At 37.6% G+C, this 23,491-nt stretch overlaps 1 protein-coding gene across 1 annotated transcript in view; it reads right to left on the bottom strand.

The window, feature by feature from the left end:
• The window catches only part of ttc27 (tetratricopeptide repeat domain 27), a 126,309-nt gene that overhangs the window by 80,844 nt on the left and 21,974 nt on the right, over nt 1-23,491 (bottom strand). The window contains exons 6-7 of the mRNA XM_052153802.1: nt 11,737-11,901; nt 11,397-11,536 (exon numbers count right to left, since the gene is read on the bottom strand). Coding sequence (XP_052009762.1) covers nt 11,397-11,536; nt 11,737-11,901 — 305 coding nt within the window. The remainder of the gene's footprint in view (nt 1-11,396; nt 11,537-11,736; nt 11,902-23,491) is intronic.

The following is a 23,491-nucleotide window of genomic DNA, read 5'->3' as shown; positions in this document are numbered from 1 at the left end:
ATACACTTACAAGCTCAAGCTGACACCTTAGAGCAGGCCCCGACCCAGGGAGACAATATGCTCAGAGATGAGGCAATTGCGGCGAGAGACGTTGAACATGTCGGCAAGGCTGACGAAGGTAGTTGCTGACTTGGAGGATCTTGCAATGATACATCGATCGATCACTGCCATGGAGACCAAATTCTCTGTGATGGTTACAAGAGTGGGGGATGGATTGATTATCTGGAGTCATCGGAGAGGGAATTATCTGCTAATCTGCTAGTGATCAAGGTGGATTTGGAGCATGTCTGGGAGAAGTTGGAGGACATGGAGAACCGTAGCAGGCTTAATAGCGTCCGTATTGTTGGAATTCCTGAGCTAGAAGAGGGTCAAGGATATGGTGAAAATCCTGGACTGTTTGAGTTTAGAGGGATGGACGCCACTTTGAGCTGTCATGCACGGGGTTAGTGTTAATGTTGGTTCTGGGGGAAGTTTGGGTTTGATTGTTGCACTAATGTTGGAATGTGGGCTTTATAATTTTGTTTTTGACACACAATCTTATTTTTCCTAATATGTCAAACGTTAATATGAGTGGATTGTCTCACTCCACGTGGAATGTGAATAGGTTGGGGCACCCCATAAAAAGAAGGTTATTTCTCTCCTTAAGCATAAGAAACATGATATAGTGTTTCTTCAAGCAATGTATCTTTCCATGCAGGAAGCTGACAAATTTGGGAAGATATGAGGTGGACATTTTTCTTTAGTGCTGGCTAAAGTAAGAGCATGAGTCATTACACTGATAAGTAAACATCTACAATTCAAATGTTTCAAACAGATAAAAGATCAATTAGGAAGAGTTGTTATAGTTTTGATGATCAGGGCTTTTTTTATAGATCTTAAAGGGATGTTAAATGCCGCTGGCACCCCTCATGATATAATATTGGGAGGAGACTTTATTCTTTAGTGTGCAAACCCCCTAAAGCAGCATTAATGCTTCACAGCATGTGTAAAAATCTTGGGCTTACAGATATTTCGAGACTATTGTCTAGAATAGCTTTTTTTTCAGATATTTAAGCCCCTCATTTCTTCTGTTGTTGATTGCTCATTTGGAAACATTTTAGTCTCAGATCACACCATGGTGTGTTTAGAGGTGTTGCCGAAAATGGAGAAAAGGAAGTCATATAGTTGGTGCTTTAATATATTCCTCTTGCAAATTCCTGAATTCCAACAAATGTTAAAGGCTGAAATCAGTGGAGACCAACGTGTCCTCAGTATCATCAGTGGGCATGGCTTGGGAGGCACTTAAGGCTGTGCTTAGGGGCCGGATCATACAGTATGCTGCATTCACCAAAAATCCAAAACATAAAAACTTGTGGAATTGGAAAGGAATAGTAAAAGTGCATGTCGTCTAATGGCCTCAGAGAACTGACCCAATTGAAATACAGATATAATACTATTTTGTCATGGAAGGTGGAGTTTTGGCTATTCAGGGCATGACAGTGAGTCGGGGTCAAGAAAAATTCTGGCTAGATATATAAAACAGAGTCTTTTTCTACCATACCCCTCAGTGAAATCTGCTGGTGGTGAAATATTTACCTCCACTATTAATATTAATAATGCTTTTAAAGAATTATATCTTGATCTCCATTTACATTTATGCATTTGGCAGACACGCTTATACAAAGCAACTTACAGTGCACTTATTACAGGGACAATCCCCCCGGAGCAACCTGGAGTTAAGTGCCTTGCTCAAGGACACAATAGTGGTGGCTGTGGGAATTGAACCAACGACCTTCTGATTAACAGCTATGCGCTTTAGCCCATAACTGGAATGTTGTAGAACCATTAGAACATCCTAAACTGACGGCTAAGCAAAAAAGTTATCTTGATTCTGAGATAACCTTGGTGGAGCTTGGCGAGGTAATTAAGGCCTTGCCTCCAGGGCCAGATGACTTTGCCGCAGAGTATTTTAGAACTTATGCTACAGAACTGGCTCCACTTTTGCTAGAAGTTTATCCAGAATCAAAGAATGGAATGCTTCCTCCAACCATGATGCAACCCCGGATCAGTCTGATTCTTAAAAGGACAAAGATCCAAGTGAGTGTAAGAGTTACTGTTCAATTTTCCTGATCCAGCTAGATGTTAAAATATTGTCAAAAATGTAGGCCAACCGATTAATTTATTCACAACTCTTATACATATAGATCAGGTGGGGTTTATTCTGGGCCATAGCTCTTCTGATAACATTAGGCATTTCATTAATATCATGTGGTCAGTGGCGAATGATCAGACTCTGGTAGCTGGCATCTAACTTGACACCGAAATGGCGTTTGATATAGTAGAATAGGATTATCTTTAAGATTTTCGAAATGTACGGGTTCGGGAATACTTTTATTGGTTGGATAAAGTTACATTATAGATACCCTGTAGTGGCGGAACAAACAAATTGATTAATTTCAGATTATTTTACCCTAGATAGGTGCACCGCCAGGGTTGCCCACTTTCCCATTTTTGTTTACTCTTGCCCTGGAACCATTAGCAGCTGCGATAAGAGAGGAGGATTTTTTTTAGGGGTGGTGGTGGGAGGTGTGGCACATTAGCTTTTGCTTCGTCTCTGACCCCACTAGATCTATGCCTTGCCTCCACAGATTTATTATTAATACCTTTCTAAATTCACAGGATACAGAGTTAATTGGTCTAAATCCAAAGCGTACTGCCCGGTAACGGCTTTTCAGCTGGGTGCCTTCCAGTGGCCCAAACAGGGCATTAAGTATTTGGGTGTTATATAACCAGCTAATTTGTGTGATTAAGTTAATTTTGACCCTTTAATAAAAAGTTGAGCGATGTGGGCAGGTGGGCTTCATTACATTTATCTATGATTGGGAAGGTTAATGTTATTAAAAATGAACTGTATTCCAAAATTCAACTACCAGCTACAATCTCTCCCTATAGATGTACCTCTCTCTTATTCTGAACAATCTGATAGCATAGCAAAATCCTTCATTTGATATGGCAATCATCCCAGATTACATTTCAGTAAATTGCATTGGCCGATTGACAAAGGTGGGCAAGGCCTACCCTAGGTTTTGTTTTAAATGCATTCGGTCTCAGACATTTGGCTCATTGGTCGCTTCTACCTGAGAGAGCCCCTCCCTGATTTTGTATTGAACAGGAAGTTCTTGCCTCTATTTCACCATGGCAAAGTCTTTCTATCACACTAACCGGAGAAGTTAAATTACACAGTTATCTCGCATTTGCACACGGTATGGGCAAGTGTGTCCAGAGTGTTTAATTCTGACATTTATTTAAATGTTGCTTCGAGCATATGGCTGAACCCAAAGTTATGTATTAATAAGTCTCCTTTCTGCTGGACAGAGTGGATTGTGAGGGACCAATATGAGAGTGGAGAGTTGAGATCCTTTAAAACAAAATTCCCAGGTCTCAACTATTTAGGTATTTACAGCTGTTCCACCAGCTTTGACCCATTTTTGGGAGTAGCATACACCCACCTAAAGTGGCAGAAACTCTGGAAATGGTGATTACTGCTTTTGGAAAAGGCCATTTTGAGTCTGGGGGACGGAACTTTAACTTCTCTCAAGAGATAATGGGAGAAAGATTTAAACTTGGAATTGGAGGAGGGAGTGTGGGCTAGGATTCAAAAACATTTAAAGTTTGCATCTAGTGATTCAAGGGTGCACCTTATGCAATTCAAGATTTTACATTGATTCTATTGGACACCCTCTAGATTGTATAGGCTTGGTCTTAAAGACACCCACCTGCTGGCGATGCCAATCAGGAGATGGGAACACAAGTCATGTTTGTTGGTGGTGTGCTAAGATCCAAGAATTCTGTTTGAGGGTTCAGAGTTTTATGTGTGGCATATTGGGAACTCAAATTAATTTAGCCACAGACTCTGTATTTTAGGGAAAGGGACGGTCATTAGTATAGGGGATAAATACATACAAATTGATTTCCTAACCAGTGTCAAGATCGGTAGACAGATTCTGAAGGGATGGAAGTTGGCTGGTGCACCCTCATTTCTGGAGTGGTGCACGGAGATGGGCAGGGTGGCAGCAGTTGAGATGATTCCTTCTGTTAGAAAGAAGGCTGGGCAACCTGAGGGTGTTTGATATGAAGTGCGGCAGCTATCTGAACTTTGTGGAGGGCTCTCGGGGAGGGGTAGTGGAAAGGGATTTATAGTATGAATGTGTGTGATTTTTAATATATATATATATATATACACACTCACCTAAAGGATTATTAGGAACACCTCATCAATTTCTCATTAATGCAATTATCTAATCAACCAATCACATGGCAGTTGCTTCAATGCATTTAGGGGTGTGGTCCTGGACAAGACAATCTCCTGAACTCCAAACTGAATGTCAGAAAGGAAAAGAAAGGTGATTTAAGCAATTTTGAGCGTGGCATGGTTGTTGGTGCCAGACGGGCCGGTCTGAGTATTTCACAATCTGCTCAGTTACTGGGATATTCACGCACAACCATTTCTAGGGTTTACAAAGAATGGTGTGAAAAGGGAAAAACTTCCAGTATGCGGCAGTCCTGTAGGCGAAAATGCCTTGTTGATGCTAGAGGTCAGAGGAGAATGGGCTGACTGATTCAAGCTGATAGAAGAGCAACCTTGACTGAAATAACCACTCGTTACAACCGAGGTATGCAGCAAAGCATTTGTGAAGCCACAACACGCACAACCTTGAGGCGGATGGGCTACAACAGCAGAAGACCCCACCGGGTACCACTCATCTCCACTACAAATAGGAAAAAGAGGCTACAATTTGCAAGAGCTCATCAAAATTGGACAGTTGAAGACTGGAAAAATGTTGCCTGGTCTGATGAGTCTCGATTTCTGTTGAGACATTCAGATGGTAGAGTCAGAATTTGGCGTAAACAGAATGAGAACATGGATCCATCAAGCCTTGTTAGCACTGTGCAGGCTGGTGGTGGTGGTGTAATGGTGTGGGGGATGTTTTCTTGGCACACTTTAGGCCCCTTAGTGCCAATTGGGCATCGTTTAAATGCTACGGCCTACCTGAGCAATGTTTCTGACCATGTCCATCCCTTTATGGCCACCATGTACCCATCCTCTGATGGCTACTTCCAGCAGGATAATGCACCATGTCACAAAGCTCGAATCATTTCAAATTGGTTTCTTGAACATGACAATGAGTTCTCTGTACTAAAATGGCCCCCACAGTCACCAGATCTCAACCCAATAGAGCATCTTTGGGATGTGGTGGAACGGGAGCTTCATGCCCTGGATGTGCATCCCACAAATCTCCATCAACTGCAAGATGCTATCCTATCAATATGGGCCAACATTTCTAAAGAATGCTTTCAGCACCTTGTTGAATCAATGCCACGTAGAATTAAGGCAGTTATGAAGGCGAAAGGGGGTCAAACACAGTATTAGTATGGTGTTCCTAATAATCCTTTAGGTGAGAGTGTGTGTGTGTATATATATACAGTGAGGAAAATAAGTATTTGAACACCCTGCTATTTTGCAAGTTCTCCCACTTTGAAATCATGGAGGGGTCTGAAATTGTCATCGTAGGTGCATGTCCACTGTGAGAGACATAATCTAAAAAAAAAATCCAGAAATCACAACATATGATTTTTTAACTATTTATTCGTATGATACAGCTGCAAATAAGTATTTGAACACCTGTCTATCAGCTAGAATTCTGACCCTCAAAGACCTGTTAGTCTGCCTTTAAAATGTCCATCTCCACTCCATTTATTATCCTAAATTAGATGCACCTGTTTGAGGTCGTTAGCTGCATAAAGACACCTGTCCACCCCATACAATCAGTAAGAATCCAACTACTAACATGGCCAAGACCAAAGAGCTGTCCAAAGACACTAGAGACAAAATTGTACACCTCCACAAGGCTGGAAAGGGCTACAGGAAATTGCCAAGCAGCTTGGTGAAAAAAGGTCCACTGTTGGAGCAATCATTAGAAAATGGAAGAAGCTAAACATGACTGTCAATCTCCCTCGGACTGGGGCTCCATGCAAGATCTCACCTCGTGGGGTCTCAATGATCCTAAGAAAGGTGAGAAATCAGCCCAGAACTACACGGGAGGAGCTGGTCAATGACCTGAAAAGATCTGGGACCACCGTTTCCAAGGTTACTGTTGGTAATACACGTAAGACGTCATGGTTTGAAATCATGCATGGCACGGAAGGTTCCCCTGCTTAAACTAGCACATGTCAAGGCCCGTCTTAAGTTTGCCAATGACCATTTGGATGATCCAGAGGAGTCATGGGAGAAAGTCATGTGGTCAGATGAGACCAAAATAGAACTTTTTGGTCATAATTCCACTAACCGTGTTTGGAGGAAGAAGAATCATGAGTACCATCCCAAGAACACCATCCCTACTGTGAAGCATGGGGGTGGTAGCATCATGCTTTGGGGGTGTTTTTCTGCACATGGGACAGGGCGACTGCACTGTATTAAGGAGAGGATGACCGGGGCCATGTATTGCGAGATTTTGGGGAAAAACCTCCTTCCCTCAGTTAGAGCATTGAAGATGGGTCGAGGCTGGGTCTTCCAACATGACAATGACCCGAAGCACACAGCCAGGATAACCAAGGAGTGGCTCTGTAAGAAGCATATCAAGGTTCTGGCGTGGCCTAGCCAGTCTCCAGACCTAAACCCAGTAGAGAATCTTTGGAGGGAGCTCAAACTCCGTGTTTCTCAGCGACAGCCCAGAAACCTGACTGATCTAGAGAAGATCTGTGTGGAGGAGTGGGCCAAAATCCCTCCTGCAGTGTGTGCAAACCTGGTGAAAAACTACAGGAAACGTTTGACCTCTGTAATTGCAAACAAAGGCTACTGTACCAAATATTAACATTGATTTTCTCAGGTGTTCAAATACTTATTTGCAGCTGTATCATACAAATAAATAGTTAAAAAATCATACATTGTGATTTCTGGATTTTTTTTTAGATTGTGTCTCTCACAGTGGACATGCACCTACTGATGACAATTTCAGACCCCTCCATGATTTCAAAGTGGGAGAACTTGCAAAATAGCAGGGTGTTCAAATACTTATTTTCCTCACTGTATATATATATGTATATATATATACACACACACACATACATACATACATACATATATACACATACACACACATATATATATACATATATATATACACACACAGGCATGCAAAAGTTTGGGCACCCCTGGTCAAAATTTAAGTTGCTGTGAATAGTTAAGTGAGTAGAAGGTGAACTGATCTCCAATAAAAGGCATAAATTAAAGATTACATATTCTTTTCAACATTAAGCAATATCAGTGTATTTTATTTTGCACATTTTTAGAGCGGAAAAAAAGGAGCACCATGCAAAAGTTTGGGCACCCCAAGAGATTTGAGCTGTCAGATAACTTTTACCAAGATCTCAGACCTTAGTTAACTTGTTAGGGCTACGGCTTGTTCACAATCATCATTTGAAAAGGCCAGGTAACGAACATTTCAAAGCTTTATACATAATCTGGACTCCTCAAATCTTGCCTTGCACTCTGAAAATTAATATAATCGATGCAACAAAGCAGGAGAAGGCTATAAGAAGATTTTCTGGTAGCCATTTCCTCAGTTCATAATGTAATTAAGAAATGACGGTTAACAGGAACGGTGGAGTTCAAGCTGAGGTCTGGAAGACCAAGAAAACTTTCAGAGAGAACTCCATGTAGGATTGCTAGAAAGGCAAATCAAAACACCTGTTTGACTGCAAAAGACCTTAAGGAAGATTTAGCAGACTCTGGATTAGCGGTGCACTGTTCTACTGTGCAGCGACACTTGCACAAATATGAACTTCAAGGAAGAGTCATAAGAAAATCTTTCCTGCCTCCTCAACACAAATTTCAGTGTCAGAAGTTTGCAACTGATGCATTTTAGAAACAAGTACTGAGGACTGATGAAGCTAAAATATAACTTTTTGGCCACAATAAGCAAAGGTATGTTTGGAGAAAAAAGGGTGCAGAATTTCAAGCTGAAAAAGCTGAAAATGAAGAGGATTGCTTCTACATCAGAATAATGATCCTAAACACACCTAAAAATCCACAATGGACAACCTCAAGAGGCGCAAGATGATTACCACGGCCCTTACAGTCCTCCAACCTAAACATCATCATAAATCTATGGATATACCTCAAAAGAGCAGTCCATGCAAGACGGCCCAAGAATCAAACAGAACTAGACTTCTTTTGCAAGGAAGAATGGGCAAAAATCCCCCAAACAACAATTGAAAGAAACTTAGCTGGCAACAAAAAGCTTTTACAAGCTGTGATACTTGCCAGGGGGTGTGACTAAGTACTGACGATGCAGGGAACCCAAACATTTGCTTCGGGCCCTTTTACTTTTTTGTTATTTTGAAACAGTAAAAGATGGATATAAAAAGTAAAATTGCTTAAAATATTAAAGAAATGTGTCATCTTTAACTTTATGCCTTTTGGAAATCAGGCCATCTTTTGCTCACTTAGCTATTTACAGCAACAGAAATTTTGAACAGGGGTGCCCAAACTTTTGCATGCAACTGTATATAGATTTTTCTTTTTCTTTCTTTTCTTTTTGTGTGTGTGTGATTTGTCTTTGGCCACAGGGATGTTTGTTGGTGGTTAGGGTGGGGTTGGGTATTGGGAAGGGGAATAATGGGGGTTAAAAGTTGATTCTGTGGCATTTATGTTTTGCTTTTCTGTTTCCAGTGTAGGAATCAATAAAAAGTGTTAATCATAAAATACTAAGGTTACTGTAATAAAACCAGAGATTTTTCTTAAGGGTGAACATGTTGAAGTGTTATCCTAAAACCGTGATAAATATTAACCATTACACCCATAATCCAAATTGATTTTAGAAATGCTGCAAACATGACAAATTACAGATCAGACTTCAGACCTTCAAAAGGAGAGACAAAGCAAACAATTTAATAATTTTTCAATCTCTCTCAAAACACGAAAAGGTGTTATGTTTTTTGCATAAACAGTTTAGAATATCTTTACATTATTGTGTGTAACTAATTGGGTGTGCCATTTAATATGTAAAGAAACATAAACCTCTAACTACACATTATTTCAATATAAAAGTATAGCTTATTTAAGAAAACTTGTGTTTGTTTGTAGGCAAGTTCACAGTAGTTTAATTTACTTATTCAACTTCTGGTAAAAAAAACACTAAATGCATATTATACCTGAACCGAACTGCTGAGCATCTACAGCTGTGATGTTGTTTGTGAGTAGTGCTCAAATGTTGCGCACCACATGAAGGATAAAAATAGCCATGAGTGTGTAAACAGCAGCACCATTCATTGACATGCTGGCGCTGTGCGTGCATTTTATATATTACTTATTAAACACAGCCTTTTGTGATTCACAGAGCTATCGCACGTCTTCAAGTGGCTTTGAATAAAATGCACAAGTCATTTGAACTACTTTAATTGTGTTTTTATGGTTCTTTTAAGTCATTTTTTTTTGAGCTTGACAGGAACGAACATGACTAACACACAGTATCGGATTTGGATCGGGCTCGTTGGACCGATACGTATAAAAGCTTCAGTATCGGAGCCAATACCGATCCAGATATTGGATTGGTGCATCCCTACTTCAGTCGCACCAGGAGAATTCATCATACAGAAAACAGCATTGCAAACACCTATCTGACTGTTAGAAGTGTGAGGGTCAGAGAGGGCCCCTGTGGACCCCTAAAACCATGTCTGCATTTCTTCAGTTCAGTCTCTGCTGCTGCTTGTATGAGTTGTCATCATTCAGTAGTGACATGTGCACGTGCTAGTAACATACAGCAGAAGCTACATGCTCGCAAGCATGAAATTACTCCAGCAATACTTACAATAATACATTTAGACACTTTTAGGAGTCTCCTTCATGCACAGGTACACAAACACCTATGGAGCAAATTATCTTTGTGCACATCACAAAGAATAACAATAACAAAGTTTTTGTTTTTTTTACCCTCCAAGAACTTACAGGACATGTAACATTTTAAAATGGAAGAACTTAATTAATTGTATATATTTTGATAAATACAAAGTATATAATATTAAGTATGTTCTCATTCCTCAAATCTGAATCAAACTTCTTTCCCAGGGCAGCCATAATGTGAGCCCAACCGGAGGGTCACGTGTGTCAAACTGCAGCATGAAAATTTTGACTTCTCTATTCATCACTCTGACCTGTGACATCATCAACCTAAACTCCATGTAGACTCATGAGGGCAAGAGGAACAACATGTGACCTACTCCTGGAAACATTGCCCTCCCTCTGATTGCTCTCTCAAACACACAAATGCATGTGAAATTATTCTTCTAGCCCATTTAAGAGCAAATTGGTTCAAAGGCTATGTATATTTTAAAATTCAAATTAGTCATTATATTAAGTCATGCAGCTCTCAAACCTGTACTCCAGTCCTAATAGATCTGGTATACTCTACCTGAAACACCATCACACACTTTCATCAATGCAAAGAATCGATAACAAAGGCCCATCAGAGTGCTATCACTTCAGTGTTTGCACGCAACACAGATCGAATCACATTTAATCCAGAAACTGAAGACTTTCTTGAAAAAATATTTATATAGACTTTTTGGGGGCCAGATAACACAAACACATAAAACGAGGCAAGCTAAGAAGAGACAGAGATAACGTCTGGAACTTTCCGTAAAATCTTTGTCTGTCCTAGATTTGTCATATTCGTAGCCAAAGCAGATAATACCAGACACAGAAATGGTACTGTAACAGATCAGCCAAACAGCAGATAAAACTCAACCGCCATCCAAAAATGTGCAATAAAACTAAAGCACAGCCTCGGGGTGAGATGAGAGACAGGGAAAAAAAAGAATGGGACAGATGGAAATCTGCATAAGATTTATTTTTAATGACCTTCACTCCAGCTCAATATCACATCTGCTGTAAACCCAAAAATAAACGTCGCCACCTGATGGATGGGATAAGTTCTGCAGCATTCTTCCCCCTACATGGACTGTAAGGGCATTCTTGCACTTAGGGTCATAAATGAACACTTGCTAAGTGCTAAATAAGAGTAGAAATTGGCTAGCCAGTTGGCCATAACTTTATAAAAAAATGTAACATAACAATTAACAAAATTAAAGGGTTAGTTCAGCCAATAATGACATTTTTTACTTACCCTTATTTTTCCAAGTCTGTATGACTTGCTTTCTTCCATGGAACGCAAGAGCAGTTATTTTCAGTTAATTGACACTGCTTTTGTTCTATTATAATGAAAGTGAATGGGGACTGAGGCTGCATGTGTGTTCCACAGAAGAATGAAATCCATACAGGTTTGGAACAACAAGAGCAGCAAATGATGACTTCTCATCTTTGGGCAAACTATCCCTTTGATTCTGGACCCTGCATGTACCTTTGGTAAGAGTTCTTTAGGTGTTGGTGCAAGGGAGGGACTCTCAGATTTCTGAATGTTTGCATCTTCCTTCCTTTTCACATTCAAAATGAGCTGAGCAAGGAAGTTCTCCTGAAAACGAGTTCTCTTTCCAAGTGCCCCTGTTAGAGTGAGAGAGAGAAGCAACATTCATTTAACCATACACGTATTTCATCAATCCTTTTCTGACATGTACGTCTGGGGAATCCATCCTCTCCTTCATTCATTCATTCTTCCAATTACTTCCATCACTGCATTGCTGTTTATCCATCGTTTAATCAACTGCACAGAACATCATTTTTCTTCATGTTACATTGCCTACCTGCTATGTTAACGTCCAGTCCTGATAGATCACGGGCTGTCTGCAGATGTTCTTTGGCGCTGCGGTACTCATAGTAGGACAGGCAGGTATAACTGCACTCCAAGTGGAACTGAATTGCCAGGTTCCGGTGTGTGATGTTGGTGAACAGCTCCTCACACTTACACACTATAGAAACAGAGAGAGGATCAGGACATAAGAAGCAACATCTGCACCAGGACATTTGCTATATGAACACATATGGTCTCTCTCTAGAGGAAAATTATCAATAGGTGATTAATGTACATAAATACAGAAAGATAATTAAATAAATAAATAAATAATTCTGATTAAAGTAACGCAAACATATGACTGCACTTAAGGCTGGATGATATAGCTATAAAACGTTATCTCCATATTTTTCAGCCTTTTGATTGTTCAAACGAACAAGGAATAGTATGTAGTCATTTTATATGCACCACACGCACAATGACAGGAAATCACTCACATTTGCAACAAAATTTCACTACTACGATGCTACTAAAGTGAATATATTTGGCAACTGGCATTTAAAAATGTACATTTCCCTCAACAGTAATTGTGTAGTTTGGGCATGAAGTGTTCAGTAGTGAGATCCTTTCACAGCGTGTTGAGAGTAAAAGTTGTTCTGTGTGATGTGTGTGTCCAAGACACGATCCACACAACCATTTGTCTTTGAATATGGTCTCTTTTAATACCCAATGTTCCTTAGTCAATTATTGATCAAAAACAACTACAAAAAAAAAATAAATAATAAAAAAAAAAACTCACTGCTAAAATGATATCCTTGTGAATATTCAGTGCAGCGGTTTACAATGCACCGCTCACAAAGGCCACCGCCAAACTAAGCAACTTCCTATTGGTCAATGCTTCAAACTAAGCAACTTCCAATTGGTCAAAAACTCTTGTATTAATAAAGCTGCATATTGCCAATTTTCTTCATGATAATAAATGCACAGTGACATATTATGATTCAATAAATTGCGAGCCATCACTCGAGGGACGAGCGTCCCCGTGACAGAGTGTGCCTCAGCTGGATGCAGTTTCAATCTCTCCCCCTTAGATCTGGAAATTTGCGCAACTCATAGAAGAGGCGCTGACCGCACCGAGAAATGCCAGTTTCGGAGTTTTAAATTATTTACATATTATTTGAACATTAATAACGCATTAAATATAACTGCATTCAAGATGTGATGCCGGAGTGTTTCCTTTAAAGAGCTCCGGCTCCGCTTATTCCACAACCAGAGTGCTTCTGAATTTACTTTTTTTTTATATATATATATATCTAACTCCCTCATAATGTGCACTCTACATCACCTGAAGCTGTTTGGAAAGTTTAGAGTGCATCTGGACTGTGAGCTGTGTACTTCTTCCTCTCCTCAGTCAGGTGCAAGATGCAGTGCTGCTCTCATCATTACAGTTTAATGTGATCTCAAGTTACATTAAATGAGATCAAACAACTATTCAAAACAACAATGTTTTCTTGTCGACTTTGTCAATAATGTCGACTAATCAGCCCTAATGTTCATAGAACAACAGTATCTCACGAAAGTTAAAGTATTAGGTTTGGAAGGTACATTTTACTCATTAAAACCGCCATCATAAAATAATCTTAAAAACTTTGACTGATTGCAACAACATTTCACTCGCTTTTAGCACCACCCGCTGGATATTTTAATGGGAAACTGCAGCAAAACGTGTAACGACACATGCCATTTAATTGTACAAAAATGTTGCCACTCTCATGTACTGACCATGAGATCAGGCTGTCCATTTCTATAGTGCAGACAGATAGCAGCCAAAGTGAGAGGGCTAGAAGCATAGCACAGAAAGCTGATCAGATAAAGTTACTGTACCCACTACAACACGGTTCATTTGCAATGAGAAGTAAATAAACAAATGAATTAAATTATGATGGGTAATAAAGGGTCTTTATGCATTTTAAATTATCAGTCCATCTGTAAATCCACCATCACCAATATTACATGCATGCATTTTGAGCTAAAGGCCATTCAGCTTGAACACTGGCTGTGACCTTCAGAGTGTCCTGTGTGAAGATCTTAATGTTGTAAATTCTATACAGTGCAGATTAAAGCTACTTTAGCATTGGAAAACAACACCTTTTGCTGCATATGCAAACAGAGCTCTAAAACATTGTCAAGCATATCACATGCTGCGTTTCCCAGAATAAAAGGTTCATTTATTTTCCTTCACAAAGAGATGTAACAAACAGTGACTACCTCATGTTAGCAAAAAAAAAATCATTCATTCTGCATTTGGAATGGCAGTTGTAAAAATATCACTGAGAGCCTCCAGGATCCAGTGACTAAAATAGCTTAAATCCTATTTCTGAAATCATCATATGCAGCCTTCATTTTGTCACGTCTTTAAATGTTAAGAAAGCTTGTCATTAAAGAACAAATGTCTCTGCCTTCAGGAAGAGGGGAAAAAGATTGACACCATTAAAGGTTTTATTCTAGAAAGCAAAAGCTATGGGTCACCGTTAAGATAATCGTATTTTCATTCCCAGAATTGGAGCACTACTCTGAATACTTTATAGAAATCTCATCCATTGAATATTAAAAACCACCATCACATCTGTTCTCTTCAGATGCTCTCATAAAAGCGGTCATCTACAAACTCGTGTTTAAAATCACAGACATCGGTGGACCAGTCAAATCCCAGTGGGGGCTTGACATTTACTAACCACATTGATAAAAGTCATGGTTCAATATCCTCTTACCCATGTAGCTCACTGAATGTAAACACAAATTAAAAAATAATTCACCTTTATTATTTACTCATAAAACGCTTCATTGACTTCAAAGTCAGTGATAAATATGCAAAAATTGCTCAGACAAATTTGCCTGATACATAAAAGCTACTGAAATCTCATTTTGTTAAGCTTAAGCACTGCTGTGAAGTGAAATACAACATTTGTGGTTCATGCCAGACTGTTTATAACAACAGTTTTGCTAAGTTTAGTGATGGATTTAGTGTACTCTGGCTCTCAGCCACAACAGATCTGCATCAGATTCTGCTCTTGATAGTCTCAATTTCTTCCATTAAGAGCCCCATAACAACATCTGGTCATCTGGTTGGCTATAGCAACCAGAACAAAGAGTCTGCATTTCAGATATCCCATTCCAAACAGCTGAGCCAGTTAGATTAAGAACAAAGCAAACCTGTATAGCTGTTTGAGTAATGAATTTAACAGTCCAGAGGATTTGAGAGGCAGGTGTGTTGATTGTTTAGATGTGGCCATTCCTGCAGCAAATTGTTACCCAGAGGCCAAAAGACTGTTTGTTTGTTTGTGTGTGTGTGTGTGTGTGTGTGTGTGTGTGTGTGTGTGTGTGAGAAGGGTAAAACAGTCAGGTAAGGATGGGCATTATCGACAACACCAACACAAAAGCAAAATCATAATCTACAACAAATCTAGATTTCATATGACATAATGGAATAGTTAAAATAATTCATTTATTTCATATGATTTAATGGTGTAAAGTGCACTTCTGCTGTAGCACTACAAACCTTCCATATCTATATTATTGTGGAAAATCAATCTTCAGCATTCACTCTAGTCCAAACAGAATTGCAAAAAAATTTATAAAAGTTTCCAATCAGGTTTCTTGAACACAGATTTTGTTCTTATAAGAGTAAAATAAGGGGAAAAAAATGAAAAACTGAGAGCACTTTCAAACTATATTACATTTGGCTTTAACCGATAAACTGATTTTTTCACCTAAAAATCTCCAAACATTTGAATCTGAAGCTGACAAAAGTAGGACCCGTCTTAACACAAATAAGAAAAGGATGATTCGTTGTTTGTCTCATGGAAACCCTTTAAAAACCAATTAGGAATGACTTTGTCATTAGTGTTAGGAGAGTGTTTTGAACAAAAACTCATCAAGACTAAAGTTGCAAAAAGTTACAGATTAAGCTTTAGCAGTTGGAGACAAATTCAATTTTTTGATATGTGTGAAGGGAATATTAGATATTGTTTGTTCTTTCTGATCAATCAACACTGCTTCACAGTTTTAGTAATCAGTGAACAACTAGAAGTTCATCAATGCTAATTTGAAATCTGCAGGCTCTTTATGACATTACGCTTTGGCGAGTTGCTCTTATAAACCCATGAATACTGTTCATTTGATCAACTACGAATGCTAATCAGGATTGTTTAAAAAGTTGGGACATACAGTAACTGTTGAATAATGGAGAAATGTTTCTTTCAGCTTAATTACCGTTTCCGTTTTTTGAATAATATAACAGTTAAAACAGACTGCATGTTCTGTTGAATAATGAAGAGTTGACCAGTATAACTAGTTTCAACAAAGTTACAAAACTTCGACACTAGAATATGTATTAAACAGTGACACCGAGGGAGTTCTCTCTCATGTAATTCCATACAAAGTTTTTTTGTTGTTGTTTTGTTTGTGTTCTGAAGACTGCAAAAGGCAAACCTATCACTCAAAATTAGTTTCTCTCCAAAATGGACAAAAACGTACAATAAACGTAGTCCATACAACTTCTTTTGAAAGGCTATCTTTCAAATATTATGATATATGAAAAACTTTGTGTATGGAAAAGGAAATTTGATTCATTCATAAAAAAAAACAAATCTATTGCATTTACGAGAACATATGTTTGCATGGAGGTAGAAGTGCAGTGCACTCAACGGAAAAGGAGGCGACACTGCACACTAACGTGACTGGTTTTAGAATGTATCATCAATTCACCAGGTTTGAATATGCAAACATAAAGGAGATTTCAACATTTTGAGCAGTCTGTGGGGTGAGAATAAGAGGCCCAAAGTATACTTCAAAAACATTTACAACAAACACTTGCAAATTGACTCTTTTCAAGACTCGTTTTCAAATTATTCCATAATATTCCCCTCGCCTTCCTTTGGTCAGTTTTGAGTAGAATACTTCTGAAATGTAATCAGGTACTGGTTACAATTTTTTTGGGATGAAAATGGAATTAAAAACATTTGTTGTGGTGTTTTGTTTTTAAAGAGAAAAAAAAAAACAGCAGAAAATCTTAGCAGAAACCGATCCTTTAAAATCCAGTAAGAGAAACTCGTATGGAGAAATAGCAGTTTATGTTGCACATTAATGTCAACAAAATAATTTCGGTGCATCACTACAAATTACACAAATTATTCAAAATTATAATCAGTTACGTAATCTCTTAGAACACATTTTTAGGCTTCCCATTTCATATTTTCTTCCCATTTCATATTTTCATGAAAATCTAATTATTAATTTCAAATGTATTAACTGTCAATTAACACTCCTTTTATTAAACTTTAGTAAACAAAATCAAACAGAAATGTGCTATTTGTCAGTATTTTAAAAGTTCATAAAAACCATTGTTACTCAAGATGGAGGACAATGAGAACATGCTTTTATTTTTAATTTGAAAAGATTTGTTATTAGGAATTTAGTAATCGGAAAATGACTTTATTATGCATCTTATGCAATAATGAGAAAATGTCTCTAGATATGTAGACACATAAGATTTGTACCTCATAATTATTCATGAAGGTACTGTATGGACCTATGACAGGCGCTTTTCTGACACAATTTACATGGTGCAAAAGCACAAAGTTCCATAGGACCAACACCTCTGAAATGTTTGTTTGCAACATGTGTTTTTTTTTTAGAAGAGTATCTAGAATGATAGACAGATGAATGAAGGCTTGTTTAAAATGCATTGTATTTGCACCCTGAATCAAAAATAAACAGTTTGGCATTTATTTTTTGCATTAATTTAATAACTAATCTAAAACAGAAACCACATGTACAGAGTGTATTTGTGAATTGCATCCAAGACCGGTTATCCTAAGACAGACCACTTGTATTAAAATGGATGGGAGAAATTGGAACGCCCTATTTTGCAGATGTAGAAAAGGAAGTCCCACCTTAAAGTTAAATGAGCTGATCAACTTACATACATAGATGCAACATCGCCTGTCAGACAACTCGAGAGTGTGCATGCGCATTAGCAGGACCAGCCTAAAAAAAAAATAGTGTTTCTTTTTTCTTCTTTTTTTTCTCCATGATCTGAGCTAAAAGGACAATTTATGATACCATTGTTGTCAGATTAATCTACTCTTTTTAAACATGTACTTTGATTGTAATCTTTACCAAACCGATTTGGAGAATTTGGTCTTTCCCCATTCAAGTAGATAGGAGCTGTACTTTTATGCCACTTGATTCCAAAGAAAAAAGCTGAATGGGTGCATTCAAAAGATGGATGCCGATGTGCCTTGTAAATGCACTTTTTTTAAATTTAGGAGAATAATTTGTAAATTACACACTGGTTACTGCCTTTGGCTGATTGGTGATGTAATCAAGAATGTTATCATGTAATCTACAAAAATGTAACTAATATAATTATGCATCTTATAAAATTAAATGTAATACAATTACTTGATTTATTTTAATAAACAAACAAATAGTCCCACCCCACACTCACACCATTAGTTTAGGCAATCTTGCTGTGTCTGGCTGGTCTGGCCACTTAAACAGAAAAGTTTTGATAGTACCACAGTGTGTAGACTTTTAGGTAAAATCAACCAACAAATATGAGCAATATGAAAAGCTATTTGACATCGAATTACAGCTGTAACTGTATATTTACATTTAAATCTGCCTAAAATGCTTGAGGATGAGCTGTCAAAGTATCGGTTAAAATCTCAACAATTCTCTGTGAATGGCAAAGGATAGCTTTTGACACTCAATACTGAAACTGACATGCCACCTCACCAAGGTGGTATGCCAGCTTTGAAAGTTTCAAAACACCATTCGGCAAACAAACCCTAGCATGCCATGGGGACACAGCAGGTCTGTTGAAGCAGATCCACTCATCAACGCACAAACAGCGAGAGAATGAAGATAGAATTATCACCTCTATCCTCTTCTAAATATCGCTTCTTAACATCTTTACCGATTATCTACAGTATATTGGGGGCGTAGCTGATGCATGTCTGATTAAAAGACAGCCCAGGAAACTCATTCCAAAGGCACAGGAACCCAATTAATATGCTGCTTTGCTGCAGAGCACATCATTTGGACACGATTCACTGGTGAATTCACATTAACATCCAAATTCTTCAGAGGAATGAGTCTACATCCTGCCACAAGAGCAATGCAATCTTGAGACTTTTTTTTTTCGCTTTTCCTCTGACAACATTTCAAGGGTGTCTGCAATAAATTCTCTGCTTCACTTCACACAAAGAATTACTAGGAAATTGCAGCCTCATGTTTGAGGGTGAGACCTTAATTGCATCGAGATGTTGGATTGTTTGATACATTCTTTATTGTGTCTTCATACTGAAGTATTTCCTTCCATGTATGCATCAACATAAACAGAACAGCCTGTCAGTCATAAAGCCTCCTTATATATATATATATATATTTTTTTTCTCTCCAAAGGCACTAGCAAACATTTTCATTCACTTGTCCAACTGAAAATCCCATTTACACAACTCTAATATAAAGTAATGTGGTGGTGCAATGGTACAGCGGTGGTTTCAAATGCTAACACCATGGTACACGGTACTACTAACAGTTATCTCAAATAAAAAAAAAAATTGACTTAATTTGCATTATTACTACTGGATTTAATTAAGTTAATGTTACTCTGTATACCCTAAAGTTGTCATTAATAAAAACAATCAAGAGGTCCTAATTAAACAATACTTGAAGTTATGTTTTGGAATCCTAACAAACATACAACAACATTAAAACCACCTGCCTAATATTGTGTAGGTCCCCCTCATGCCACCAGAACGGCGCCAACCTGCATCAGAGTATAGCATTCTGAGATAATATTCTTTTTACCACAATTGTACTGAGCAGTTATCAGAGTTACTGTAGACTTTGTCAGTTCAACCAGTCTGGCTATTCTCTGTAACCTCTCTCATCAACAAGGCATTTCCATCCGCAGAACTGTAAATTGTAAATTCTAGAGACTGATGTGTGAAAATCCCAGGAGATCAGCGGTTACAGAAATACCCAAATCAGCCCATCTGGCACCAACAATCATCCATGTGATTATCTAATCAGCCAATCTTGTGGCATCAGTGCAGTGCATAAAATCATGCAGATATGGGTCCGGAGCTTCAGTGAATGTTCACATCAACTTTCAGAATGTTGAAAGAATTTGATCTCAGTGATTTAGAGCGTGGCATGACTGTTGGTGCCAGATGGGCTGGTTTGAGTATTTCTGTAACTGCTGATCTTGTGTGATTTTCACACACAAATGTCTCTAGAATTTGCTCCGAATGGTGCCAAAAACAAAAAATGTATGATCCTTAAACGTTGCAATTTTTTTAGTTGGTAGCACCTGAATCCATTCTAAAGATGGCCACCAGTGCACTGACTTTCTTGAAAGACATTTGATACTATCCAATGCCTACTAGAACTCAATTAAAATTACTTAAATTTACCTAGCAACTAGTTAATTGTACTTAAGCAATTAAGTTCACTTTACTCGAGCCAAATAAGTAAAACATGCAAACTTAACAATATTAGGTCAATTTATTCGATTTTGGAACTGAATGATTACCATAGAAATACCACAGAATTACATGGTAATCCAATTTATTCAAAGAACATATATAAAAAAACCAAAAAGTTAACATGATAAAAAAAAAAAAAAAAGATATTATTATAGTACCAAGTCCAAATAAAATGACAATATTTTGCACTTTGTAGTTGGTGAAACAAGTAAATATATTTCTCATGTTACTTTCTTATTGTAAGTAAATATATAAATATATTTATATATAGATCACATACAAATCCAGTCTGAGTGTGAGGACTCATGGAGAGCCATTTGAATAGGAGTGTCGTGTCCTGTCCAAAGTGACATAATCCTAAAGACTGTGAAATCCTGTTCCAAAACATCCAAATCCTTCTGAAAATATGACAAAAAATTTAAATGGTCCATATGAAAAAATGCAACAGCCCAAACCCCAAGTGAAATATAAAAATACACTTAATAGGATTTATACATTTTTACATTATTATTTTTACCATGCCTTATTTATTCTTTAAAAAGGAATATTCTCAATTCAATACAAGTTTAGCTTGTCAGCATTAGAGACAATTATTGGAAACCTGTAATGTATCAAACAGGGATGGCAATTATAACTGTCGTGATGAAGACAGTATTCCGTGTTTTCATGGCATGTTTCAGAAGATGAAAGAAACATTTCCACAGTATTCGTCCAATCACTGTTATTGTAAATGGTGCAGCGACTCTCACGTCTAAGCATTTTTGGGAGGAACCTTGTTTTTTCTTTTTGATTCTCTCATGAATAAAAAAATATTCTCAGTACATTGCTGGCATTGGAAACACATTTCATTTAAATGTGGTGAGGCTTAGGTTTATAGCTTACATATGAGCCATTCATTGATTACCGTGGTATTTTGAAACACTGAAGTTAGACCTGGAATTTAGACTCTTAGACGGTCATCTAAGAGTAAGATTTTGTACATTAATTTTTGATTGTTCTAATAAAGTTTATATTTGATGTGTCATTTTATTTCTATATTTAGATTTAAGTGTAGATTTAAATACTCTTTAGTTTAAATTAGATTTCAAAACAAAAGAATTTAGCCCTTGGAATTAATTTATGAAATGGAGGTAGTCTAAATGTGGGCATGAAACATTACATTATTTCACGCCTATGTAAATTTACTATTACACCATATCTATTCCTTTTTAGTGTTATTAGTGCTCTCTTATTTCTTGTTTTGTGCTTCGTTAATACACCCAAATGCAATATCACAATGATTTTATGAGCAGCTATGGGTAATATTACTACCAACATTTTAGGCATTCTAAGTGTTATTATTAGTTCTATTGCTTTTTTGTTATTTATATTCGAATGTATTAATTTTACTCATTAAGTAATGAAGACAAACAAAAAAAGGTATTGGTAAAACATGCATCTAAGGGTTTTCGACGATTTGATTGTGAAAATATGCCGTAATTTACACATCCCTAGCCGTTGTGTTGTTGAAAATGTATTACTGATTTCACTGATCCAGCTAGATGTTAAAATATTGTCAACAATTTTGGCTAACCGATTAAGTTATGACATCTCTTATACATATAAATCACATGGGGTTTATTCGTGGGAATCGTAGCTCTTCTCATAACATCAGGCATTTCATTCATCAGTATCATGTGGTCAGTGGCAAATGATCAGACTCCAGTCACTGCCATCTCACTTGATGCCGAAAAGGTGTTTGATATGGTAGAATGGAATTATCTTAAGATTTTTTTAAATTTATGGGTTCGGGAATATTTTTATTGGTAGGATTAAGTTACTTTATAGACACCAGGTAGCAGCGGTACAAAAGAATGGATTAATTTAAGATTATTTTACTCTGGATAAGGGCACCCTAACCACTTTTAGCCATGCACCTTCCAGTGGCCCAAACAGGGCATTAAGTATTTGGGTATTTCATTCCCAGCAAATTTGTGTGATTTAGTTAGAGTTCATTTTGACCCTTTAATAAAAAGGTTTAAGTGATGTGGGCAGGTGGGCTTCATTACATTTATCTATGATTGGGAAGGTTAATGTTATTCAAATGAATTGTGTTCCAAAATTCATCTACCTGCTACAGTTTCTCCCTATAGATTCTCCCAAGCAATTTGATAGCATAATGAAGTCCTTCATTTTTAATGGTAAATGTCCCAGATTACATTTCAGTAAGTTGCATAGGCCGATTGACAAAGGTAGGCTAGGTCTACCCAAGATTTAGTTTTATTATTATCATTGGACACTTCCAGCTGAGAGAGCCCTCCCTGGTTTTGTAATGGACAGGAAAATCTTGCCCCCATTATGCCATTGCAAAGCCTATAAAACTAAACAGATGTTATGTTACACCCAGTTCTCGCATTTGCACTCGGTATGGACAAAAGTGTCCATTGTTTAATTCGGACATTTATTTAAATGTTGCCTCGAGCATATGGCTAAACCCAAAATTATGTATTAATAAGTCTCCTTTCTGCTGGTCAGACTGGATTGAGGTTAATACATTGAGTGACCTATATGAGTGGTGTTGAGATCCTTTGAAAATGTTTTTTTTGGGATTCCCAGATCTCAGTTCTTTAGGTATTTACAGCTGAAGATTGAGACACAACCCATGTTTTTTGTGGTGTGTTAAGATCCAAGAATTTTATGTGTGACTCACACATGTGCCCCAGACACTGTATTTTAGGCAATGGGCGGTCATCAATAAAGCGAATAAACACACAAAAAATGGGTTGTTTTAAGGGGATGGCAGTCGGTTGGAGTACCCCACTTTCATGATAGGGAGGTTGGCAGCTTTCAAAGAGGGGTCATCTAGAAGACTGGGAAATTTGGATTGGGAAATGGGGCACATATTTGCCATTCTTGGAGGGCTCTCAGGGTGAGGCAGTGGAAATAGATGTGTAGTTATTAGTGTGTGGGAATATTTTATATATATATATATACACACACACAAATTTTGTTTTGTGTATGTGCTCATGTGTGACCACAGAGGTGTTTGTTGAGAGTCAGGGTGGGGTTGGGAATTGGGAGGGGTGTTAGTGGGGGTTAAATGTTGATTCTGTGTGTGTATGTATATATATATATACATATATGTTTTAAATTTTCTTTGTTTGATATGTGAATCAATAAAAAATAAAATTACAAAAAACTGGAGGATTTAGATTTCCTCATCCTGTAAAA

The sequence above is a fragment of the Xyrauchen texanus genome, chromosome 22 (genome assembly GCF_025860055.1).
Source record: "Xyrauchen texanus isolate HMW12.3.18 chromosome 22, RBS_HiC_50CHRs, whole genome shotgun sequence".
Classification (NCBI taxonomy): Eukaryota; Metazoa; Chordata; class Actinopteri; order Cypriniformes; family Catostomidae; genus Xyrauchen; species Xyrauchen texanus.
Note: the sequence above shows the minus strand (reverse complement) of the source record. Positions and strands in the feature narration are given on the sequence as shown.